The sequence below is a fragment of the Dothidotthia symphoricarpi genome, assembly GCF_010015815.1.
Source record: "Dothidotthia symphoricarpi CBS 119687 unplaced genomic scaffold P153scaffold_17, whole genome shotgun sequence".
NCBI lineage: Eukaryota > Fungi > Ascomycota > Dothideomycetes > Pleosporales > Dothidotthiaceae > Dothidotthia > Dothidotthia symphoricarpi.
Genome location: NW_022985024.1, coordinates 818,107 through 838,569, shown reverse-complemented (window position 1 = coordinate 838,569; position 20,463 = coordinate 818,107). Strand labels below are relative to the sequence as shown.

The 20,463-nt window shown below is 49.1% G+C and overlaps 11 protein-coding genes across 11 annotated transcripts; 5 read left to right on the top strand and 6 right to left on the bottom strand.

The window, feature by feature from the left end:
• Positions 1 to 22: 22 nt before the first annotated feature.
• Positions 23 to 556, bottom strand: P153DRAFT_322676 (uncharacterized protein; the record flags this gene model as incomplete). Its single annotated transcript, XM_033665183.1, has 2 exons — positions 485 to 556; positions 23 to 430 (listed from the first exon to the last, which is right to left on the bottom strand). Exons 1-2 carry the CDS (start codon positions 545 to 547, stop codon positions 23 to 25), a joined length of 471 nt encoding a protein of 156 aa, XP_033520997.1. The 5' UTR covers positions 548 to 556.
• A 399-nt stretch (positions 557 to 955) lies between these two features.
• Positions 956 to 1,897, top strand: P153DRAFT_81142 (uncharacterized protein). The gene is made up of 2 exons (XM_033673418.1): positions 956 to 1,204; positions 1,269 to 1,897. The coding sequence occupies exon 2, from the start codon at positions 1,357 to 1,359 to the stop codon at positions 1,810 to 1,812; it is 456 nt and encodes a 151-aa protein (XP_033520996.1). The 5' UTR covers positions 956 to 1,204; positions 1,269 to 1,356; the 3' UTR covers positions 1,813 to 1,897.
• A 511-nt stretch (positions 1,898 to 2,408) lies between these two features.
• Positions 2,409 to 3,563, bottom strand: P153DRAFT_399369 (uncharacterized protein; the record flags this gene model as incomplete). The annotated part of the gene is made up of 1 exon (XM_033671720.1): positions 2,409 to 3,563. One exon carries the CDS (start codon positions 3,561 to 3,563, stop codon positions 2,409 to 2,411), a length of 1,155 nt encoding a protein of 384 aa, XP_033520995.1.
• Positions 3,564 to 4,813: 1,250 nt separating this feature from the next.
• Positions 4,814 to 6,457, bottom strand: P153DRAFT_433722 (uncharacterized protein; the record flags this gene model as incomplete). Its single annotated transcript, XM_033673041.1, has 3 exons — positions 4,814 to 6,043; positions 6,077 to 6,159; positions 6,226 to 6,457. 3 exons carry the CDS (start codon positions 6,455 to 6,457, stop codon positions 4,814 to 4,816), a joined length of 1,545 nt encoding a protein of 514 aa, XP_033520994.1.
• A 1,384-nt stretch (positions 6,458 to 7,841) lies between these two features.
• Positions 7,842 to 10,259, top strand: P153DRAFT_433721 (uncharacterized protein). The gene is made up of 2 exons (XM_033673040.1): positions 7,842 to 9,934; positions 9,988 to 10,259. The coding sequence occupies exons 1-2, from the start codon at positions 8,116 to 8,118 to the stop codon at positions 10,101 to 10,103; spliced, it is 1,935 nt and encodes a 644-aa protein (XP_033520993.1). The 5' UTR covers positions 7,842 to 8,115; the 3' UTR covers positions 10,104 to 10,259.
• A 1,556-nt stretch (positions 10,260 to 11,815) lies between these two features.
• P153DRAFT_297557 (uncharacterized protein) lies at positions 11,816 to 12,391 on the bottom strand (the record flags this gene model as incomplete). Its single annotated transcript, XM_033664166.1, has 1 exon — positions 11,816 to 12,391. One exon carries the CDS (start codon positions 12,389 to 12,391, stop codon positions 11,816 to 11,818), a length of 576 nt encoding a protein of 191 aa, XP_033520992.1.
• Positions 12,392 to 12,928: 537 nt separating this feature from the next.
• P153DRAFT_81119 (uncharacterized protein) lies at positions 12,929 to 14,094 on the bottom strand. The gene is made up of 2 exons (XM_033673417.1): positions 13,888 to 14,094; positions 12,929 to 13,841 (listed from the first exon to the last, which is right to left on the bottom strand). Exons 1-2 carry the CDS (start codon positions 13,935 to 13,937, stop codon positions 12,947 to 12,949), a joined length of 945 nt encoding a protein of 314 aa, XP_033520991.1. The 5' UTR covers positions 13,938 to 14,094; the 3' UTR covers positions 12,929 to 12,946.
• P153DRAFT_322664 (Apc13p-domain-containing protein) lies at positions 13,888 to 14,939 on the bottom strand. Its single transcript, XM_033665182.1, has 2 exons — positions 14,763 to 14,939; positions 13,888 to 14,713 (listed from the first exon to the last, which is right to left on the bottom strand). Exons 1-2 carry the CDS (start codon positions 14,763 to 14,765, stop codon positions 14,252 to 14,254), a joined length of 465 nt encoding a protein of 154 aa, XP_033520990.1. The 5' UTR covers positions 14,766 to 14,939; the 3' UTR covers positions 13,888 to 14,251.
• Positions 14,940 to 15,752: 813 nt separating this feature from the next.
• P153DRAFT_378153 (uncharacterized protein) lies at positions 15,753 to 16,253 on the top strand (the record flags this gene model as incomplete). Its single annotated transcript, XM_033669778.1, has 3 exons — positions 15,753 to 15,832; positions 15,885 to 16,049; positions 16,103 to 16,253. The coding sequence occupies 3 exons, from the start codon at positions 15,753 to 15,755 to the stop codon at positions 16,251 to 16,253; spliced, it is 396 nt and encodes a 131-aa protein (XP_033520989.1).
• Positions 16,254 to 16,463: 210 nt separating this feature from the next.
• On the top strand, positions 16,464 to 18,228 carry P153DRAFT_369292 (uncharacterized protein). The gene has a single exon (XM_033668729.1). The coding sequence runs from the start codon at positions 16,561 to 16,563 to the stop codon at positions 17,929 to 17,931; it is 1,371 nt and encodes a 456-aa protein (XP_033520988.1). The 5' UTR covers positions 16,464 to 16,560; the 3' UTR covers positions 17,932 to 18,228.
• A 449-nt stretch (positions 18,229 to 18,677) lies between these two features.
• P153DRAFT_359565 (uncharacterized protein) lies at positions 18,678 to 19,755 on the top strand (the record flags this gene model as incomplete). The annotated part of the gene is made up of 3 exons (XM_033666875.1): positions 18,678 to 19,225; positions 19,272 to 19,521; positions 19,660 to 19,755. The coding sequence occupies 3 exons, from the start codon at positions 18,678 to 18,680 to the stop codon at positions 19,753 to 19,755; spliced, it is 894 nt and encodes a 297-aa protein (XP_033520987.1).
• Positions 19,756 to 20,463: the final 708 nt, after the last annotated feature.

Sequence of the window (20,463 nt, the reverse complement as noted above, 5' to 3'; positions counted from 1 at the left end):
GCAACGCGACATGACATCCTGTTCACAAAAACGCAGCCGCAGCAGCCGCAGCCATGATCCCAAACTTTGCATCTAGGAATGCCGTCGCAGTCGGCATTGCCGCCCCCGTCGAGCTCGCTGCTGTAGACGTAGCCCCTCTAGCGATGACTGATCTGATGATGCTGAACTGATCATCCACCTGCCGTTCCTTGAACGCCCTCGCCCCCGATGGGAGTGCGGTGTACCAGACAGGGCGCGAATAAAACGTTGTTGTTTCCTCGAGATCGGTTACCACGGCAGGTATAGAGTAATTCGTTGCGGTGGAGACAAAAGCGGCGATCTCAGAGGCGGCTGAGGTCAAGGAGGATTGGTACGCTGAGCCTAGGGAGGAGGTGTGACGGCGTTGGGCGAGGAGGGCGTTGAGACCGACACTTGTTGTCCAGCTTGCTGCCTATGGGACATGTCAGCAGTCTGTAGCGTGCGTGAAAGAGGGGAGAGAGCCTACATCTGAAGGGTTGCTGAAGCTGGGTATGGCCGAAGTGGGAATCGGTGGGGCCGTGTACACCATGAAATCTGCTTGTGCGACGTGAACTGTAGTCGCAATGACGAGCAGCAGAATACTCCAGATTGAGTACATGATCACGATAGAAGTTGAAAAGCAGTGTCAACGAAAACAACGAGGATGTGCCGTGTTAGAGGTGAACTGCGCAAGACAGGGGCAATGCGATACGATGAGAGACTAGGTATCAGCCCATTGGTGACAGCGCCGAGAGACACTCAGCTTTTATCGATTATCAGCGATCCACAATCTCTTCTTACCGTGCTGAACATGGTCACAGCTCACTATTTCGTCCGTCTGCAGTTACTGGTGGTGTTGAGTCGAGGAAGGAGTGCCCGTGCACGATGTGTAAGCGGCAGGCAAACTCAAGAATCCACGACTGACTCGTATGAACCTAACTTACACAACCATTGACAATATCTCTTGACGCTTAGTAGAAAATATACTCAACGATCTATGAACTGCCCATTGTGCTGTTTTGCTTATACATCGCCTTTGTTCCTTATGAAGTTTGGTGAAGCGTTCTCGAACAGGACGTTTTCACCTTTAGTCCAAACATTGTACGACTATGACCTTTCCCTATCTTTAAGTAGAAGGACTCTCTTCCGTCGCAATACAAATTGAATTTGACATTATAATCACCGCCATAACTCAAGCACATCTACTGTCAGTAGCACCCTGTTCAGAATTCAACTTTCCTGCCCGCGTTACTCAATACCAATATGCGCAGAACAGAAGGCGAGCGGTTGGCTCCTGCCCTCATAGCTCCTACTTACCACATCCTCGTAGAATCCAGCTTACCCACCAAGGTATGCGCAATGGACAGTGACCAAGGGCAGCCCCCACGTCGAAAGCATCGCTCCCCAAGAGTTGCAATCTCTGACTGGGTTGACGATCTTGTCACGATCCCATCCCTGTGGGGCGTAGAACTGCAACGAATCTGGGAAGAACATGCAAAAAGAATTCAAGATGACGCCAAGCAAATGGGAGGGCGAGTGCCTGGTCAGAAAGAAGCGTATGCTATGGCTCATCTGATCACGCTTGCACACAGCATCATTGATGTCTGTGTCTCAAAAGAGGTGTTTCAAGTCCAATATGAGAAGAACTTTGACATTGTTTCTAAACAAACAACTACAGGCGTCGAAGCTTCGCTCTATGTAAAGGGGGAAGAACATGCTGTCGCACAAGGTACCGGAGAACACCATTTCGAGGCCTTGTGGGCACTTCGAGAGGAGGTGGGAATCAAAGAGTCAATCCGACGCATAGGAATCTAGAGAAAAGGCGAGCAAGAAACCCTCCAGGACACAAGAAAGAGGGAAAGATGCGGAAACACAAAGAGAATACAAACAAGGTTGGGGGCCTAGTTAGATAAGAAAGTGGTAGGACCATGCGATTGTGTTTATGATTCATGCACCTAAAGGCGCTATATCAACGAAGTCGGTCTTTACTTTCGTCTCTTGGAGTTAGTTTCTTCCATCGTACTGTATGTCTCAATCAAGGACGAATTTCCTTGTTCTCCATTCACAGTTTCAGGTCTGGTCACTATTTCATAGTAAAATATAGTAGTAGTCACATTGTCACGATGGGGAACTATATACCAAGCTTGTGCTCGCTGTGAGGATACATAATGTGCGGCATTTTGTTACTCATACTGTATCGCTTTCTCCAGCACTAGCCTGTTAGTTGTTCGCGAAAAGTGAAAAGATAACGCATTCTCGTCTCGACTCCAACAATTCCAGAGTGAAGCCTAGATACGCTACAGCCAAGTCTAGCTGAAAAATTCTATAAAGATGCCATCCGCGTCTCGAGCCTTGTCAAGTTGGTAAATGATTCTTCTCGTTCTTATCCTTGTCTTTATCTCTACTTTGCCTCAAGTAATCGAGGACGTGCGTGTGTTGCGAATCTGGTGATATCTGTACTTTCGGCTCTTCACGACAGGAACATCGCTATCACTACTGTCTTCTTGCACTCGAGGTGGACCTTGGTTGCGTTTTCGTGGTACCTTCGTCGCGATAAATTTTGTAGGCTGCGTGACTGGAGTATCAGCTACTGGTTCCGAATTGTCTTCGCCGTTGCTGATCTTCTCGATGTAAGAGCCAGAGGGTGCCAGTGGGAGGTTTCGAGTGATTTGAGTAGTTTGACTCATCCGCGAAGTTGTACGTGCTTGGGCCTTTCTGGTTGCGCTTCGCCCTTCGTTGCGAGTCACACGCCTGTCGCATTCGCGATCATCACTGTCACTTAGTGATACAGGAGAAACCAGTCCTTTACGAGTATTTCCCCAACTCCTTGGGCTTCTTCTTGCGGCTCTTTGCAGCAGCGGAGGTGAAGGTGCGTAGTCATGATCGTTGTGTTCTGTTGGTGCCCACTCGATAAGATCTTCTCTGTCTTTCTCCTTGGCCATCGTTTCTGATCCATCACTGCCTCCAGTGCTAATTTCCCTGTCGATCTTGCCAAAGTTGTTATAGTCATCGCCATTCTCCTCTTCGGTGTCATCGTCGAAATCACACATGCTCAACCCTAGCTCCTGCCTTCTCAATCCACCAGCTAACTTCTGATCAATCTCAATCTGCCTCTTAGTCTTGCCGGTTCGATTTTGCGCCGCTGTCGCCAAGCGCTTCATGATCTCAACTGCCTTCTTGACATCTTCAGCATCAGCATGAGGGCCAGCCCGAGACTTGATGGCCGCGGCGGACCTCCCGACCCACCAGTGTGGATCATGGATGCGACTCACAGCTGCGGAGCCTTCGGGTACCCAGTCTGGTCGTGGAACGCCTAACTCATAGCACTCGTACGTGGCCGATGTGTAGATTTGAGTTGCGTAGCCAAGTCTGTGAGCCCGGCGGAGGAGTTCAACGGCTTTGCTGGTTTGTGGAGGGGCGGGCGAAGTTACATCCAGTTTGAAGCGTGTGGTCTGCATTACTTTCTTTTCGTCGTGTATTCTCTCACGCGTGTAATCGATTCCAGATTCAATGCGCACAATTAGCGGATCGTATGTTTCTCCGTCTGGCTCTTCTTGCGCAGCCATGGGCGATGTAAAAGCCTTTTGAACTTGTGATTCTGCACTGTTTTCTCTCACTTGAGGCATATTTTCGTCAGACTCGTCACTTGCACTCAACCTTGGGTCAGAGGCGTATTGATGATGTGAGTGGAGTGGATATAGGCTTGGTGGTGATATATCTCGAGGACTTGATATTTGAGCAGTGGGATTTTGTTGAGGAACTGCAGATTGTGGTGGTCTTTGCGGTTTGCCTCGGTGAACGGCTTGTTTATCATCCTCGCTATCTGTCGGTTGTCGCCTTGAGGGAAAGGTGGAAGCAAACCCGCTAGCTTTGCGCTTTAGTGCCATGATAGTGTTAGTCCGTCTAAGAGAGCCTCGAGAGTGGAGATGTGTTGTTGATATGGAGTAGGGAGCGAGGATCTTCGTATGTGGAGAAGCTGTTCGAGGAGACGATAGGATATCTTCACAATGAGTCAAAGACAGACTGCTATGAAGTCAGAGAACACATTACAAGAACGAGAAAAGAGCAATGCGTCATTGTTGTGGATCATTGGACTCTTTGTTTGAATCAAAATGAAAGGAGACGATTACTAAAATCGAAACCTACGGTAGAGGTCGAAACATATAGTGATCAATATAAATACTAACTTTTGGTCGTTTATAAAAGTTGTACCATAGTACCGAACTAAATATGTAACGAAGTTCATCGCCATAGGCGGAAGTCTGCTGCCATGCGTGACATTGGTGTCCGAGTGTCCTTGATTCATGTCTCATTACAACTATGAGTTCCTATGTTTTCAAGATCTCCAGACTGTCTTTTATTGGCGCAGGGCCTCATAGTAGGGATTTATGCTGGAGCAAAGCTGTTAGCGTATCAAAAAGACGAGAAGTTGGATCACAGGTACAAGCGGCATACCACTACACACATATAAAAAATTGGGTCCTAGCACCCAGAATAGATATGCTCCAGATTGCATAGTAGGTGTGTGTTTTTCTTTCTAGCTAGAAGCCATGCATTGCATGTGGCTACACATGTCGGCTCGATATATACCCTCACCTAACCCATATCGTGCGCATCGGACGCCCGGTAGATACCACATACATAAATGCCCAGAGAACGATGTATCTGTGTGTTCGTATGAACTCAAGGCACTACGTTGGTTCCCGAGTACAACTGCCGTACTTGCCCAGATTCTCTAGCAGCACCGCACAACGATAGCTTGTGTACCAAAACGTCGACAACCATACGAATATGCAAAGATACCAGAATTGCATCCTTATTGCATAGCGCAGTCGTTGCGACCCATACTCTCCAGAGCAGAAGCTTGCTCGGAATTGTCATCCCATATGCTCTGCTCGTCAATCTCACCCGCGTTCAGGGCGACCCAACAGATCAACCTACCCTTGGCCAAAGGATGGTTGGTCCTCTTGCGGAACTTCTCGACATGCTTCTGTAGGACTTCCGGGCACACCTCTCCGATACGTGCGGTACGAGGACCGGGTGAAGCTTTGTTTGGGTGCGGTTTCATAGTCATGACGATGGCGACAGCAGGTTTGATTTTGTCTTCGTAGGGGATGGGGCCTGTATGACCAAGCTTGCGCATAACCCAGTGTTCAGAAGCAACTTCAGGCGTTAGATATTCTTGCATGTCAGGGATGTCGAGAGGCTCTTTGGGTAAAGCGGCGAGGAGGAGGTTGAGACGCTTCTCGCGGGCCCTCTTGCTCAAACCTCGCCATTCTTTCGCGACTTGGTGTCCGTCTTTGGCAAGCTGCTGGGGACTCGTCTTGTAGGCTGTAGCAAAGGCTCCTCCTGCTTTGACGGCATGACCAAGACCCAACTGCGCGACACCGAGGATGTTGTAGAACCGAGCAATGATTGCATGGGGCACGACGATCTCTCCCCTCTTGTTGGATTTGATGGCATCCTCTATGTGAGTTGTCATGTTCGGAACAGCCTCGTAGCCCCGCTTGCCCATGACTTTCATAGCCATATCTGTAAGCATGAGCAACGCGATGTCAGTCCACATGGTGCAGTGAACTCGAAGCAAAGCCTCATGAACTTTGTGGTCGACATTCATCATCATAGTATTCTGATCCCACGCTTGCTTGTCGAAGTTGCGCGCGTCGTCGTACTTGGCGAGTGCCATATCTGCGTTGCCGATTCGCCATGCGAAGTCACCCATGCGTTTGATAGAGAGTGTGAGGTCGTGAAGCTCCCAAGCGCCACCACGAAGCCAGGAAACCTTCTGGGTCATGGCTTCTTTAATGCGCGCCTCGAGGGCAGGATTGAACGCACCGGTCATTGTCACCTTTTGGACCATGGCGCCACCACGGACGCACGCAAAGGGCAGTAGTAGCTTCTCTTGCTCCACTAGTGTCGGTGCAGAAGAACGCAGAGGTGGCTGACGCAGCTTGAAGTCGAAATGGAAGCTCATAAAGTTGGCGAAGTCGAGGATACGGAGAAGACGAGTGAACTTTGCCATATCATCCAGTACGAGCAAGAAGGACTGCGACTTTTGAGTATGCAAGTGCTGACGCACATTGTCCGATGTGATAGTGATCTCGGCGATGTGGTGAACGCACGAGTTCCCGAGCTTGAAGAAAGGAACTTCGTGATTGGTCACTGGAGGTGCAATTACAGTCAGTCAATGTCTGACTTGTGTACTCCTTGTGATGGGAATTTGCTTACATGCCGTCTGAGCCTGATCAAAAAACCAATTGACCTTGACGAAGCCGTTATGGACGTACAGCACGTTCATGGCATCTTTGTTGATAGCATTGTTGAGTCGCAGCACACTCAACTCAAAAGCATAGTCCTCGACGAGCGATTTGTTCGGCAGCTGTCGCACACGTTCGGTGATGAGTAGGTGCCCAAGGATCTTACGGCGGATGGCCTGAGGCAATCGCTCAAAGCGGGACATGGTGAGCGAAATAAGAGGCACGAAGATGGTGGAGACCAGCGATAAAGAATCTCTGAACCTGGACTTGGAGGCGTTGGCACTGGCAGTGTTGTACTTGTTGGGTTGTGTCGCACTTCTGCAGATGTCCGGAGTCGCTGTGGGAACAGCGAGTTGGCGAAGGGTAGACAGGTGGTGAAGTAATAGAAATCAGGTGAAGTGAGCAATTGCCATAAACATCGTCGTCAAATTCTATCTCCGACTTTTGGGAAGGCGCACGGGTCGCGTCGACACGTCGCCACGTGAGCACTCATTTCAATCCAAGTGGCATATGACGGCTCCAAGAAACGATTGTAATGAACACTCATGAACAGAAATTCTTTGAAAACATGGCAAGTGTGTTCAGATGTTTGAAAGTTTGAGAGTTGGGACGGGGAAGCTGGAATACAAATGCAACAGCAAGAGTCTATGAAAAACAAGTCTTGCTTGACTTGAAAGCATGCTCGATCGTGTCGCAAGACGCTGTCAATCTCTGATAGCAGGATAACACTGCTAGAAAGGGCAGCGGACCAGAAGATGGTTCAACTTGACCACAAGCAGTCACAGCGTTCTCACTGATATCTCACTATTTACAGCATAGTCTGAGTGATGATATCCTGAAAGAGAACCTGTGGATTTATAGTGAGGATGTCAAATCGCTGAAGAGTGGCAGAACTGGGGTGGATTGGAAGTCCAAATTAGAAACCGAGATATTGCATCAGCTCGCTTGCACAACGCCGACTTCGTTCGGGCGATGTTCGTCTTGTGGATTGATTTTAACTTTACGTGGAAGCACAGGCCAGGCACTAATTTAGTTCTTCCGCCACTATCTGAATCGGCCCCCCACCATCTCACACTCTTCTGCCCAAGGCATACTTTCCGTAATTTCTTCACTTCTCTTAACGCATATCTGCACGCTGCTTCTTCAGGTGTTGGACGCGTCACTGCCGCCTCCATCAATATTCTGTCAAGTTTGTCAAGACTTTACTGGGGTTTTCTGGCCCCAATCGACATAGACGCCTCGCAGCCCAAACTTGGCGCATGAGCTGAAGCTGAGGCTGAACATAGGCGCATAAGTAAGATGTGGGAGATGTGATATTAACTGGAGGGGCCTAGGCCGCGCTCCCCATTCTATTGGATACGAGTAGACCATGTACGCCGGTCAAGAAGCTGTTGTGTCTCACGCCGTAAGCCATGCACGGCTGGTCAGGTTCAAACCACACCCATCTACCGTAAAAGTTTGCACAATCCGATATTAGCTAGACAGGGGTTATAGCGAAGCGAGTCGACCTGCAAGTGGTGGAATAAGCACAGCCACTCAGCCACTTTAAATGCCCAATCGCCAGAGGACTCGCTTCGGCTCATCCCCTGTCTAGCTAATAACGGATTGTGCAAACTTTTACGGTATGTTGTGGACATAACATGCAGCCTTATCACCTCTCCTGTAGACCGGGAGATGCGGTTCTAGGCTCTAGTGCCCCCGGATGTGAGCTAGAAGTACGACTGAACTATCCAAGCCACCAGCTCCAGATCGTGGTTGAATCAGCCAGCCACATTACGCTAGACAGCGTTGCATATCGTAGCTATTATATCTACCACTCGTCCAGTTTTGGGTACCTATATCGCGTTTCAGCAACTTCATCATGTCATCCAACGTCGTCTATACTGGTGTATGGGATGACTATGAACGCGGACCAGTACTCAGCAGAGTGCTGACTATGGAATACCGTACTGGTACCTACCTTATTACATTACTTGCTATCCTTGTCACTTTCGCCGCAAATCGAAGCTGGAAAATCTGGCGCCTCGTCCTCCACACCGCACTACGATACCAAGCCGAGCATGAATATCTCATCCGACAAAAGCGATCCGTCCTTACAAATGCGGAGACAACAGGCGGAGCACTGTTGGCGTACTACGAGATTGCAATGCTCAGAGGATCCTGGAAAGGCTTGCCTGTACGCATCAAACTCATCGCGGCATGCCTGATCTTGTTTGCCCTTGTACATTGGGTTGGCTTCATTGCACTCGGTATCCTTACTACCCAGGTCAACCTTGGCAGTATTGTTCGCTCCCTGAAGACGGACAGTTGCGGCTTCTGGTTCGCTCGAGACGATCTGGACGAGAAAGTCTGGTACAATGATCCTGCCGGTATGCTGACTGTCAACGCCTCCCTTGCAGCCGAAAACTATGTTCAGAACTGCTATGTGAAAGGGTCGACCAGCATTTCAGATTGCAAAATATTTCTGAGCCGCTCGATCAACCATACAACCCAGAGCGTTCCCTGTCCATTTCAAGATTCGTCCATGTGCATTACTCCCAACGGCGATGCCCTGTCGATGGAATCAAAAGATATATCGTTGTCAGGACTAGGCATCAACTGGAAGTATGCCAAAGACATCTCCTTTCGGCGACGCAGTGTATGTGCTCCAATCGCTGCTGAGAGATTTATCTACAGCAACGAATCGAGCCAGGCCTTGCTCGAGGATACTCTGGAAATAGAAGACGAATCCATAGGATTACGAGCCTATTCCTTCCAGAGCTTCGTGGCAACAGGGGATAATTACACACGAATGTATCGAACTGACGATGCGGGAGACTTCGACCTCACTATTGCTTACGTTTGGAAGGAGAGCGACTATCAACTCCATGAACCACTAAGACCAACCGATCAGGTCTCAGAAACTACCATCGTCTCACTTCGCGGACGCGCTGTGAGTTTCTCAGAGCCATCAGACGATCCTTTCTTTTATGCGCACGAAAACTTCAGCACACCGATAGACATCGACGTAGACGGCTTATACTATATGAATAATGATTTCAAACTAAGTCGACAACTCAATGCTATTGCTTGTCAAGACACAGCGAAGGCGTGTAGCAAAATCACAGGTCTCTGTACCGACTGGATAGCACCTGGAGACATGATAAACGATGACATCCAGAAACAAATGCTTGGCAATAATATGGATGATCGATCTCTTATGGCTTACCACACTGTAGCCTGGCCGCTGGCAATCTCAACTACTCTGAATCAGGTTGTCCAGAATCGTGGAGCCTCAATCTTTCGAGCAACTCAGAATCTTGGATACGGTCGGCTGTACTCTATTTCGTCCGAACAGTGGAAAATCGAAGTTGAACATTGGTTCCTAGTTGGTATGGGGCTTCTACAAATGGCGCCACACCGTATGGTATCAACTCCAGAACTCGACACAAGCAAAGTGCAGAACGCATATCCGGAGCTTGGCGATGCTTGCACGATGGTCAAATTCAGATCCCCAGGACATGTCACCGTAAGCATGTTTGGCATGATGTTCATTATCGTTGGTGCATTTGTCTTGACTATAGTGAGCTATCTGGATATCCTGATGGGCTGGATATTGCCTACTCGAGTATCCACCCTTCTGGTGCCTTGGGAACGAGACAGTTATCTTCAGCTCTTGGATAGGGTCGAGCAACACCACGGTAAGTGCACAATGACTCGAAAGGCGAGTTTCCTTACTGATCAGTATACTCAGGAACGGCTTCATCTCGTAACATCGAAACGGCCGGTCATGCAGCCCCAGACCACATCGCCGCAGACAGCGAGAAAGGTCAAACTTACGTGTCGAATCGCGAAACCCCCGGTCTCTAACTTTTTCAAACCCTTGCTTGGCTGATGCTGGTCTGTCATTTGCGCACTTATACCTAGCATTCGTAGTTTCTATACAATATCTTATGTCGCAGCCTCGTAGTTTTCTCTCTACTTTTCCACTGTATCTGTTTGTCGCAAGGCGCGGATTTGAACAATATCAAGTATCTACACTACTAATCATGATATCGTCTTGGCTCAATCATCTCATACGAAATCGAACTTTCTGTCACACGAGCGTTTCTGGAGTGTTGATGATATTGTTTACGTGAGGTTATTGTACTCAACGTTCTCGTTCCGGCCAAACTCAGGTAGGAAACCAGCATCACTCCACTTCTCAATCAACCTAACATCTCAATGGAGACTTGGTACCCTTTCTTGCCGACTAAACTTCAGCCGCAACCCCTGTATTATGTGGTCATTACTCCAAATGCACTACTCGCGCATGGTCCCGCCATCCCGCAACTATCGCTAGTCTACCGTAAAAGTTTGCACAATCCGATATTAGCTAGACAGGGGTTATAGCGAAGCGAGTCGACCTGCAAGTGGTGGAATAAGCACAGCCACTCAGCCACTTCAAATGCCCAATCGCTAGAGGACTCGCTTCGGCTTATCCCCTGTCTAGCTAATAACGGATTGTGCAAACTTTTACGGTAACCTCCACGTTGGATCAACAGGCGGATCGTGCACGACTCATAATCCTACGTACTAGCTAGCGCTAGGCCAGATGTCCAAAGGCAAGCTGAACCTCGCGCTTGTTTGATTGCTTCTTCAACAAGCGAATATCCGGACTTGGAGAACATGTTCCAGGAAGCCAAAGGCCCGTTGTTCCCATATACCAACTGAACTTTATTGTTGGTGTTTGTATGGCTGCAAAGTCAGTTCGCAACTCCGCCTGTAGGCAGGATTAGTATAAATTTTGAACATGTTTGGAAATTACTGTTGTTATTAGTCTGTCCGTCTAGTCTTTTTAATTTGTCGTATTGCATGTATTCACAAAATTGATACTGTCGTAACGATTTCGAGCTAGGATAGCTGTCCGATGCTTCTAGATGTTGATCTTGGGATGCATATGAGCATCCTGGAAAGTAGAGGTCGGACAATGTTGACATGTATTAACAATGATCAAAATGTATCCAAGTGACAAACGTAACTAGAAGAGAAGGTCTACATCTACATGCCAAGACGAGGACGGAACATGATCATTGGAGATTTGAAAAGCTTCCATCACTAACTGACATCACAATCATAATCTCGAGTATGTCAACGTATCATGGTTAGATATTAGAGGTTTGCGATCAGGTTGATATTTGATAGAAGCCTGGTGACAAACAACTAAACTACTTGGGGAACACACACAAATCGTTACGGGGACAAATTTCAACGTATCGCTGTCTTAAGTATTTGAATTGCCTAATCTCCTGGACCAGGACTTAAATATATGCTCATTGTAATTTATCATTAGCTGTCTAGCAGCAAAAGACATCTCACTAAGACAGTCACCGCCAACACGGCCATGAGCTCCTCCGTGACAAGACTTGTGAAGGTCTATAGCGCTGCAGCACTGCTCTCAGCCACCTCCTGTGCCCTATCACCAGATCCACCTCCAAAAGCCAGAATAGATCTTCCAGACTCTGCACACACACATCGACCCTCATCCCATCGCGACGACACTCTCACATCGTCTTACTAATACCATCGCCATCTTTGTCGTTCTACTGAGCCTTCCTCTGCGCACAGAAATCCGTCAGAGTAGTATTCGTCTCCATCTCCTTCAGCTTGGTCTCCGCTTTGGCAAGCTTTTCCTCAAGCCTCGTCTCATTCACCCCTTTCTTGGTAGCAAGCTCATCCAGAATTGTTTGGTTGCCCGCCAGCGCAACGAGACTCGTAAGACGCTGTAGTTGATTGCACTGTTTGACGTCCTTCTGGTGCGCACTTACGGCGTTGCATTCAGCGACAAGGGTCGAGTTAGATTCCAGGGATTGCAGAGTGATTGTGGCATTTGCGGCTTTGGCTTGGAGTTTGGTGACATCGGCGGTGGTCATTCTTCCTTGGGCGACTAGCTGGTCGATCTTGGTTTGGTTGGAAGCGAGAGAGGTGAGCTTGGTAAGCTTGCTGATTTTGTTGCATTGTTTCTTGAGGGCGCGTCCGGTGGAGGCGGTGCTATTGTTGTTGTTGCCGTGTTTGCGCGGATAGAGGAGGGTAGGGAGATTCGAGTTGGGGCTGGGGAAAGCGTACGAGGTTGTGGCGAAAGCGAAGAGGAGGGCGAGGAGGACGCTGATAGAACGCATGTTGATGATTGAATGCTTGGTAGTTTGATAAAAATAGATATGGTGAAAGAGTGTGTGAAAGAAGTGAATCGGGCCTGCCGAGAGTTGCGAAGTAGTTCTAGAGAGAGAGAGAGAAGTTGTTAGAGAGTGTTGTACTTTCTCATATGAACAGCAATTGGCAGCATCTAAATACAAAATGCACGGTCACTTCTTTCTTTCTGCATCTACACGGCTTTGCCGTAGATGAAACTTGACAGAGATTGATTATCCATGCTCCCCAGAAATCAGCAAGTCCTGAGGCAGCAGGCAGGCCAAAAAGAATATGCCGCGCTGACGACGGAATCTGAAGCAGAAGTACACATTGTGTCAGCGCGACGATCAATCACCAAAAAGACGGTGACAGCCAATAAGGCATTTATGGCGCGACACAGTGAGCGCTGTCAGTGTCTCGGATGTCGTTCGTATCATGCCGAGCTAAGCTTTTGCTATGTGGCCAAGTTTGTGATGCGTTTCAGCCCTGTACTCGGAACAGGACCCTAGCTACCTCTTCTTCACATCCACCATGTTCTTCGCCCTTTACCTCGTTTTGGACATGGGGAATGGTAAGCGCCTGTGCATTCGCATGCATATTTCCTCATAATCCTGCTCGTTCTCCTCCGTGACAATGCCATGTCTGATGAAGAAGTCAATCATCACTACCGCCGAATTCACCTTGAACTCCCCACTCCTCAACGCCTTTTCCACCTCTTCAATATCCATCAAATAAAACTCCTTGACCTCATCATCTTTTGGTATAGGTACCATGTTCGTGGCAAGTTCCAAATCGTACACGTACAGCATATCTGGGATCACTAAATCCTTCTCCGCGAAAAAAGAGTGATCAGTGGAGTGCATATACGTCAATACTCCAGTAGCCTTCACATCACGTCTCACTACCACTTCGCTCAAAGAAGCTTCTTCATCCGCCTCATGCACGATCGTTGAAAACGGGTTTTCGTCGGCGCGCACACCGCCCGCGACGGTACTATCTAGCATCCCCGGGTAAGTTTTCAAGTTAGCACTGCGGCGTGGGACCCAGATCTTCATTCCATCTGGCGTATGTGTGTACGCGGTAAGATGCGCGCCTCGACCTATGGTTCCGAAGAGCGGCGCAGCGAATCGCTCGATGGAGACGGGGCACACGGCACCGGGAACGCGATACATTTCGCTGTGTCTCCCTGCCAAAACCTCGAATGTGTTCTTTTCTATGATAACGTCGATGAGGTCTTGCAAGGCTGAGTTACATGCTCGTGACATGTCATCGTTGGCGAGCGCTCGGAGGGTTACTGTGCGTGTTTGATGGTCGACGAGGAAAGACGGCGTCCAAGGCATTTTCGAGACAACAAGGGGGTGCATGTAGCCATGTGGAAGGTCATCGTGAGGCAGATGGAAGGTGTAGTATGTGGACTGGGATTGAAAATCGTAGGAAAAGCTGGGGTGTTAGGTAAGTGAATGAGAGAAAGACTGTGGGAACAAACTTGTCGTTTGCGGAGACAAGCTCCAGGTATGATCTCAGCTGTGGAGACATTTCTGGTTGTTTTGATTGACGTTTTGAAGGAACCGAAGAAGCCGTGGAACACGACCACAGATCGGAAATCGCTGATTACGTCATGGGTCCACTACCTCTGCCTTGGGCTCGCATTCCACCTCTCTAAGTGACGGTGCACTTTCAGTGGCTGCACATCGATGTAGATGTCCGTGAGTTATCGCTAGGTCGATGAACGATTGTCACGCGTCTTGAGTCCTTAATCCTGTCTCAACACTCTTTATCCCTATGAGTCCAGAGTGATTATGCTGTGACTTCTCCCAGGCTCTTGATATCACATCATCCTCTTCACTCGCTCATCGAGGCATCCCGTTCCCTGCTCCCCCACCTCCAACAGGCCCTTCTCCTCCACCCGTTGTCCTGACCCCCGCTGTCCTAGCACCCGGCTGCCTCTGCAGCGCCAACCTCACAGGTTCATTGTTACTGCTCTGCGCTAATGTTCTTGCCGCTGTACCTCCCACACCCACACTCCCTGTACCGTTACCACCCTCTCCAGGCCCCCGTCTCAAAAGCTCCTCCAGCCCTAGATCGCGCCACGTAGGCTCCTTCCTGCCCTGGGTCGCGCGCTGGATGCCGAATGCGGCGTGTTGGTCGGGTACCACGTCGTCTTCGTCTTCGGGATTCACAGGCTGCAGGTGGTGAGGGATGTATATGTCTTCTGGCGCGAGATGCGAGTTCGTTGGGTTTGTGAAGGATTCGAGGAGGTCGGCGTGGTGCGAATGGTGCATATGCAGGTACGTCGCCGAGGAATCGCGTGTCTGGACATGTTAGGCAGGTGGGCAGAGTGAAGTATCGTGTGGGGCGCACCATTGTGGACGTTGTTTGCAATTTAATGTGAGACGAGTGTGAGGGTAGTCACAACGTCGACGCGTTTGTTCTTCGTTTATGGGAGCTGAGATGTCGTGATATTAGGAGAAAGCGAGTAGAATGGTATGTCACGCGTTGGAGTGATGTCGATGAGAATAGCACGCAAAATGTGGTGGGTGGTCTATTGTCATGATGCAGGTCCACACTGAGACGCGGAATTGCACCGCAGAGTACCCGCGTGAGCACGCTATCTCACGTTTGTCACCAACATCATTTCTTCCTTTTGTCTGCCTGTTCCTTAATTTTGGTCTGGTCTGTTCAATAAGCTTCATTCTGGACATTCGTTGATCACGTTCTCTCTTCCGGAGACATGGTATTTGCAATGTGCGACACCACGATCCTGTTTCGGTGGCGTTTGCAGACATCTGCGGACATCACCACTACGATCCAGCGATGGTCTTCCAGACATTTTGGTAGAATGAGTATCGTATGGGAAAACCATATGAGTTGACGTTATATGATACTGATTATAGAACTATACAAGTCTCGCGCGTTTCTTTCTGCAAAAATGAACCCTTCTCGTTTGTCTATCTAGTAACATAGCCAAAATCTAGGGCGAGGTCACACTCACATCGAGAGCTGAGAATATGTCTGTCAGTTTCGATGGACCCAAAGAGCGATATCTCTTCGCGAGTCAACTACATTCAGAGCCGAGGCAAGGTCACAAGGACGCTTGATTGATTTCCTTGCATCGCATACCAAAAGTTTATATTGTTCACTGCCATCGATATCGATATCAAACATCATCTGTCTTGTTCTGCATACATATCTTGGTCATCATATTCTGGCGCTATGCTGTTGAAGTGGCCAGTGACAGCCCCGCAGCACCCCGCTTTAGGATTGCATATCAACCAGCTTTCTGACATCTTACTCAAACCTCATTTCTATCCTCACTCATCTCTACCAAAGAAATCCTACCACTCTATCACAATGGTCGATGGACGTTGCAACTGCGGAGGCATCAAGGTCTCCATCGCCCAATTGCCTGAACAATCAGCAATCTGCTACTGGTACAGCAATTTCCAATCAAAGCAAAGCCTTCAAACGTACTGACGACGGAAGCTTCAACTGCCGCCGCACAGGGTCTGGTGTAGGCTCCATCGTCTACATTCTTGACAAGAAAGACATTACTGTCAACGACCCAAACAACCTCATCAAGAATTACAAGGACAGCGATACAAAGAGCGGGAGCACGATTACGCGTCAATTCTGCGGCGACTGTGGATGGTAAGATGGTCAGAGTTGTCCTAGGAGTAGACAAAGTACTGATGCTGTACAAGTGCGATAATGTCAGTTCTTGCGGGCGATTCAGGAAAAGTCGCTCTCAAGGGTGGGCTTTTTGAGAAGATCCCCATGCCAGGATTCAAGTCTTTTGAAGAAGAGGAACCGGCATGGTTGAAGTATGTCAAGGTCGACGAAGGAAATCTATAAGCCATCGGATCGTCAATATATACACATGAGGCTGTTTGAGTACTTTCCTAGACCGTAGATCGAAAATAATGGCTTGAGGGAGATTAGTGAGTTCCTCTCAAATAGAACCGCGGGTAACCCAAGAAATGTTCACCCGAACCGTCAACTCCGCCCATCATGTGTCCTTTAGATATCGTTTCACGCGATCTGTACTACGCAGTAGGAAAGTCACACCACGTGATGACGCGTGTACCGCTAAAAGGCACTAGTGATCGACCCCTGATGTTGGCACGTCGCAACTTATCCAACTGATCATCACGACTTCATCATGGCTTCTGTTGATCAGCCCATTGTGATTGATGACGAAGTCAACGACACCCCTCTACCCTATTACCTGGCGAAGCATGTCAATCTAGGCTTCAATTCGGATGATTTAGTCGCGCTTATCAGCTCAATCGAATCGAGTCAAAAGCCACAAACATCCGCACTTCCTCACCTTCCTGCTGAACTCCTTCTACTCATTCTTGAGTATGTACCTATCGACTATGTACTGGACTGGCGACTGGTCTGCCGCGGCTTTCGCGATGCCATTGATGGTCGTGTTTTGTACCGTTATCTGCAGCGGGCTGAGTTAATCGGGACTATGGGATCAAGAGATTCTGGCCGACTTTCTAGCTTGAGTGACGAAGAGTTTGATCAGATACATCTTCTTCGCGCGCCATTCCTGCATATTGATAACACTGCTGGAGAGGAAAAACAAGAAGGCCCAGTCTGGGGTCGTGAGCATGCGGTGTTCCAGATTGGTGATAGCTGGTTCCAAGCATTCAGACAGATTGGTGGCGCTGCAGCTAAAGACGGAGATACAGTTGAAGATGCAGACACAAAATGGCTGAACTTACTGGACCGCCTGGAGCTCAGGCGGGCAGAGAAGGGCTTTGGGACGCTGAGATGGTGTCTCAAGCTAGATCACGCGGTGTTGGATATGGACTTCCCACTTGAGGTTGGAAGAAACACCTTCGATGTCGACGTACACCTGCACAAGAAAAGCGTTAGAGTCGCTTGGAAGCCAATGCTGTTCCAATTCTTGAAGACGGAAAGAGCGCTGAGGAAGTTGATGAAAGAGGAACGCGACCCGACATTCACATTTAGTCGCGACGAAGATTACCTTCGTTCGATACGACGCCAGCGTCTCCATTCATCCCTCGACCCTGAAAACAAGGTGGACCGACACATCAAGTGGTCACTCCGCCTGCTTCCACCGTTGTTCGGCAAGCCCAGTCACGACCACGCACTCGGCCTCGAGGACGTCGAGAACAAAGCCATCAATTTGTTGTTACTCCTGCGCCGGGAGGCCGCTATGAGTATACGTCAACTGGCATACCTACGCCAATTGGCCGAGGATCGCAAAAACATGGATAGCGAGTTGCAAGAGCTCGACCAAACATTCAGGGACTTCAAGAGCAACATGTCCATGCCGGGATTTGAGTTCAGCTTCTCAATGCAACCGGAGTCTGAGCAAAACATTCCTCGCAATCCCATCGCTTGGCCTGATGATTTGAGGAGTAGGATTGAGGAACGGGTCGCGAAATGGAAGTCCCAGAAGAAGGCCATTGAGCAGATGCAAGTGCTTTTGACGGCATCGAATGAGACTCTTGCGGTACCCGACGATGGCTTTGATGATTTGGATAGCGACTTTTGAAGCCATATACAAATGTCAAGTTAGCACACTGAGCATTGGAAGTAGCATAACCACTGCCCCGAAAACAAGAGGAGATCTGGAGCTTGTCGATCTACCGCCTTATGAATCATCTCCATCTTGAGCCTAGTCTGTTATCGCTAAATTTGTTGTGCTACATATGATCTGCGACTTCAGTTACCATTCAAGCTCTTTGGAATACAGACACTTCTCATCAAAAGATCTGCTCTTCCTGGCGGTAAGAATATAGAATTGGAGACTTATGCAGATCAGACTGCTGGCTACATGTAAGGTGCACGGACGCTGACTGGCTCTTGCAGGGCTCAGCCTTCTCCAACTGTTTCTGCCTTGTCTATCCTGTTCTTTAACTTTAGGCATCTCTTTACCTTTTTCTGCGCCGTCTAGCTTTCCAGACTGTTCTACGCCTAGGTTGTTTCGCTTGTCCCTCGTTGCAACTCTTCGCAAAATGCGCCACTCTGTTAAGTTGATCACAGCGTAGAATGCCCAGCCCAACCTTGTTGGAACGTTGATACAGTGCATTCGGTCACCCCACCCTTAAATTCTGAGGTTTGCAGCCTGCTGGAATGAGCTAGACTGTTATCGACTACAGCTTTGACATCGTTCTTCTATTTCCCATAACTCTATTTGTATTGAACGGCATCCATCTTTTCTCCTACAACTACCACCAGAACGGGGACAACGAAAGCAATGTTTAAACCCCCACTCATTGCCAGCACACCCAACCCAACATGTTCGACCGCACAAAAGACAACGCCAGATACCTCTGGGAAGACAGCCGACTACTCCGGTTCTGCGTAAAGGGCCTAAGCTGCACATTCTGCATCATCCACTCATGGGGCTGGATGTGTATGCAAGAGCCCGGGATGAACAAACAAGCCAAGCGCGACGCGACATTGACAGAGATAAACCAGCGTCGCCGTGAACGGCAGCTCAAGAAGCGAAAGCGCAGCGTTTCCGTTGATGTGGACCCGTGGGGGAGGAAGGCCATGGGGGAGCAGCACCAGTCGCTGTTTTTCTGTAAACTGCCCGCGGAGCTCAGATTGAGGGTTTATGAGATGTTGTTGTTGGAGTCCGGGGATGAGGCTTCTATTGACGCCACCACCAACGATAACGACGACGAGATGTGTTGCATCACACCAAACGCAGTTGAGAAGAATTTCCTGAGATTGAGAGCGAAAATACCACGCCCCGTGGCACTGTTACGGACGTGTAAGAGAATGCATGTACACCATCCTTCCACACCCATCCCACCAGCGGCTTCGAAAGCATTCCTCACGTACGACCAGAATAGTCATGCTGACTTGACTTTTCTGCGCAACCAGCTACCGCGAAGCCATCGACCTCATCTACTCGCACGGCACATTCGCTTTCCCATCGTACAAATGTTTCTTCGCCTTCTCGCGCGCGGTCCCCTTCCAGCGCCTGGAGCGCCTCAAGCGCATCACCATTGACTTCTCGATACGCTGGGACAACAAAGTCTTTGACAAACACCCCTTCTACCGCGGAGCGTACGAGCACTCTGATTTCATCGCCGTGATTGCATCGATGCCTGCTCTGCGTGCTGTGCACCTCGTGAGTGGCGTTCACGAGGAGGACTACTTGGCCTCCCCTTGGTGGCAGGATTTAAATTTGTTTGTTGCGATTGAGGCCACGTCGGAAGTGCTGCCTTGTCCGGTTTCTTACATGATTGCGATGTGTGGTCCGCATCAGGTTCTGGACCCGTTGTGGTGGACGGATGATCCGCGTACTGGGAGGACGATGTTGGTTGAGAAGTGGGCTGTGAATGAAGTTGTTAGACTGCGGTGAATAGGGTGGTGATGGTAGTGTGGACCAGCAAAAGATATGAAACGAAGAAACTAAGAAAGGCGTAAATCGAGTTTTTGAACTTACAGGAAGTGACTTCCAGGATTTTCCAAAATTCAAACTACAGATCCATCATCTCTCCGATATCATCTCCTGAAAGACCAATCATTTTTTTGACGCACAGAAACACTAGGAATATAATGGTGTTGTAGTGCTACCATCACTTCAAAGCCTCACCTATCGTCAGTCAACACCACACCACTACACCATACCACATCAAGCAGGGTGAATTCCCCTTTGCCAATCGCCGCACATACTGTAGGCCTATATAATCGACCTTCTCTAAAGGTTAACCCAGCAACCTCCAAGCCTTGCGTCGCTACACCGCGTCTATAAAAACACTCCAACCCCCAAACCGAGCACCACGCCCAAGTAAACTATACAGTCCCCCAATCCGATCCCAAACCAAACAACTTCCATCCCTCCGCTCTGAACATTATCCACTGCAGACACACACACACACCAGACAAACAATCCACAGTACAAAGCCGCCCGGCCCTCCGATCCGGTTAACCACCGCCCTATTTAACGCGCAATCGCTGTCTCTAGATCGTCCGTGTCCGCTGCATTGTCCCGAATCAGGTAAACTTCCTTACGTCGACCATCGCCGCGATAAACATCATGACTAATGCCTTCTATTCCATCCCGACA

Bases quoted from the DNA above. Each gene is read 5' to 3' on its own strand.
- P153DRAFT_81142 (XM_033673418.1), top strand. From the start codon at position 1,357: ATGGACAGTGACCAAGGGCAGCCCCCACGTCGAAAGCATCGCTCCCCA.
- P153DRAFT_433721 (XM_033673040.1), top strand. From the start codon at position 8,116: ATGTCATCCAACGTCGTCTATACTGGTGTATGGGATGACTATGAACGC. The intron at 9,935-9,987 runs GTAAGTGCACAA...CAGTATACTCAG, and splicing joins TAGGGTCGAGCAACACCACG to GAACGGCTTCATCTCGTAAC.
- P153DRAFT_81119 (XM_033673417.1), bottom strand. From the start codon at position 13,937: ATGTCTCCACAGCTGAGATCATACCTGGAGCTTGTCTCCGCAAACGAC. The intron at 13,842-13,887 runs GTTTGTTCCCAC...CTAACACCCCAG, and splicing joins CTTGTCTCCGCAAACGACAA to CTTTTCCTACGATTTTCAAT.
- P153DRAFT_369292 (XM_033668729.1), top strand. From the start codon at position 16,561: ATGGCTTCTGTTGATCAGCCCATTGTGATTGATGACGAAGTCAACGAC.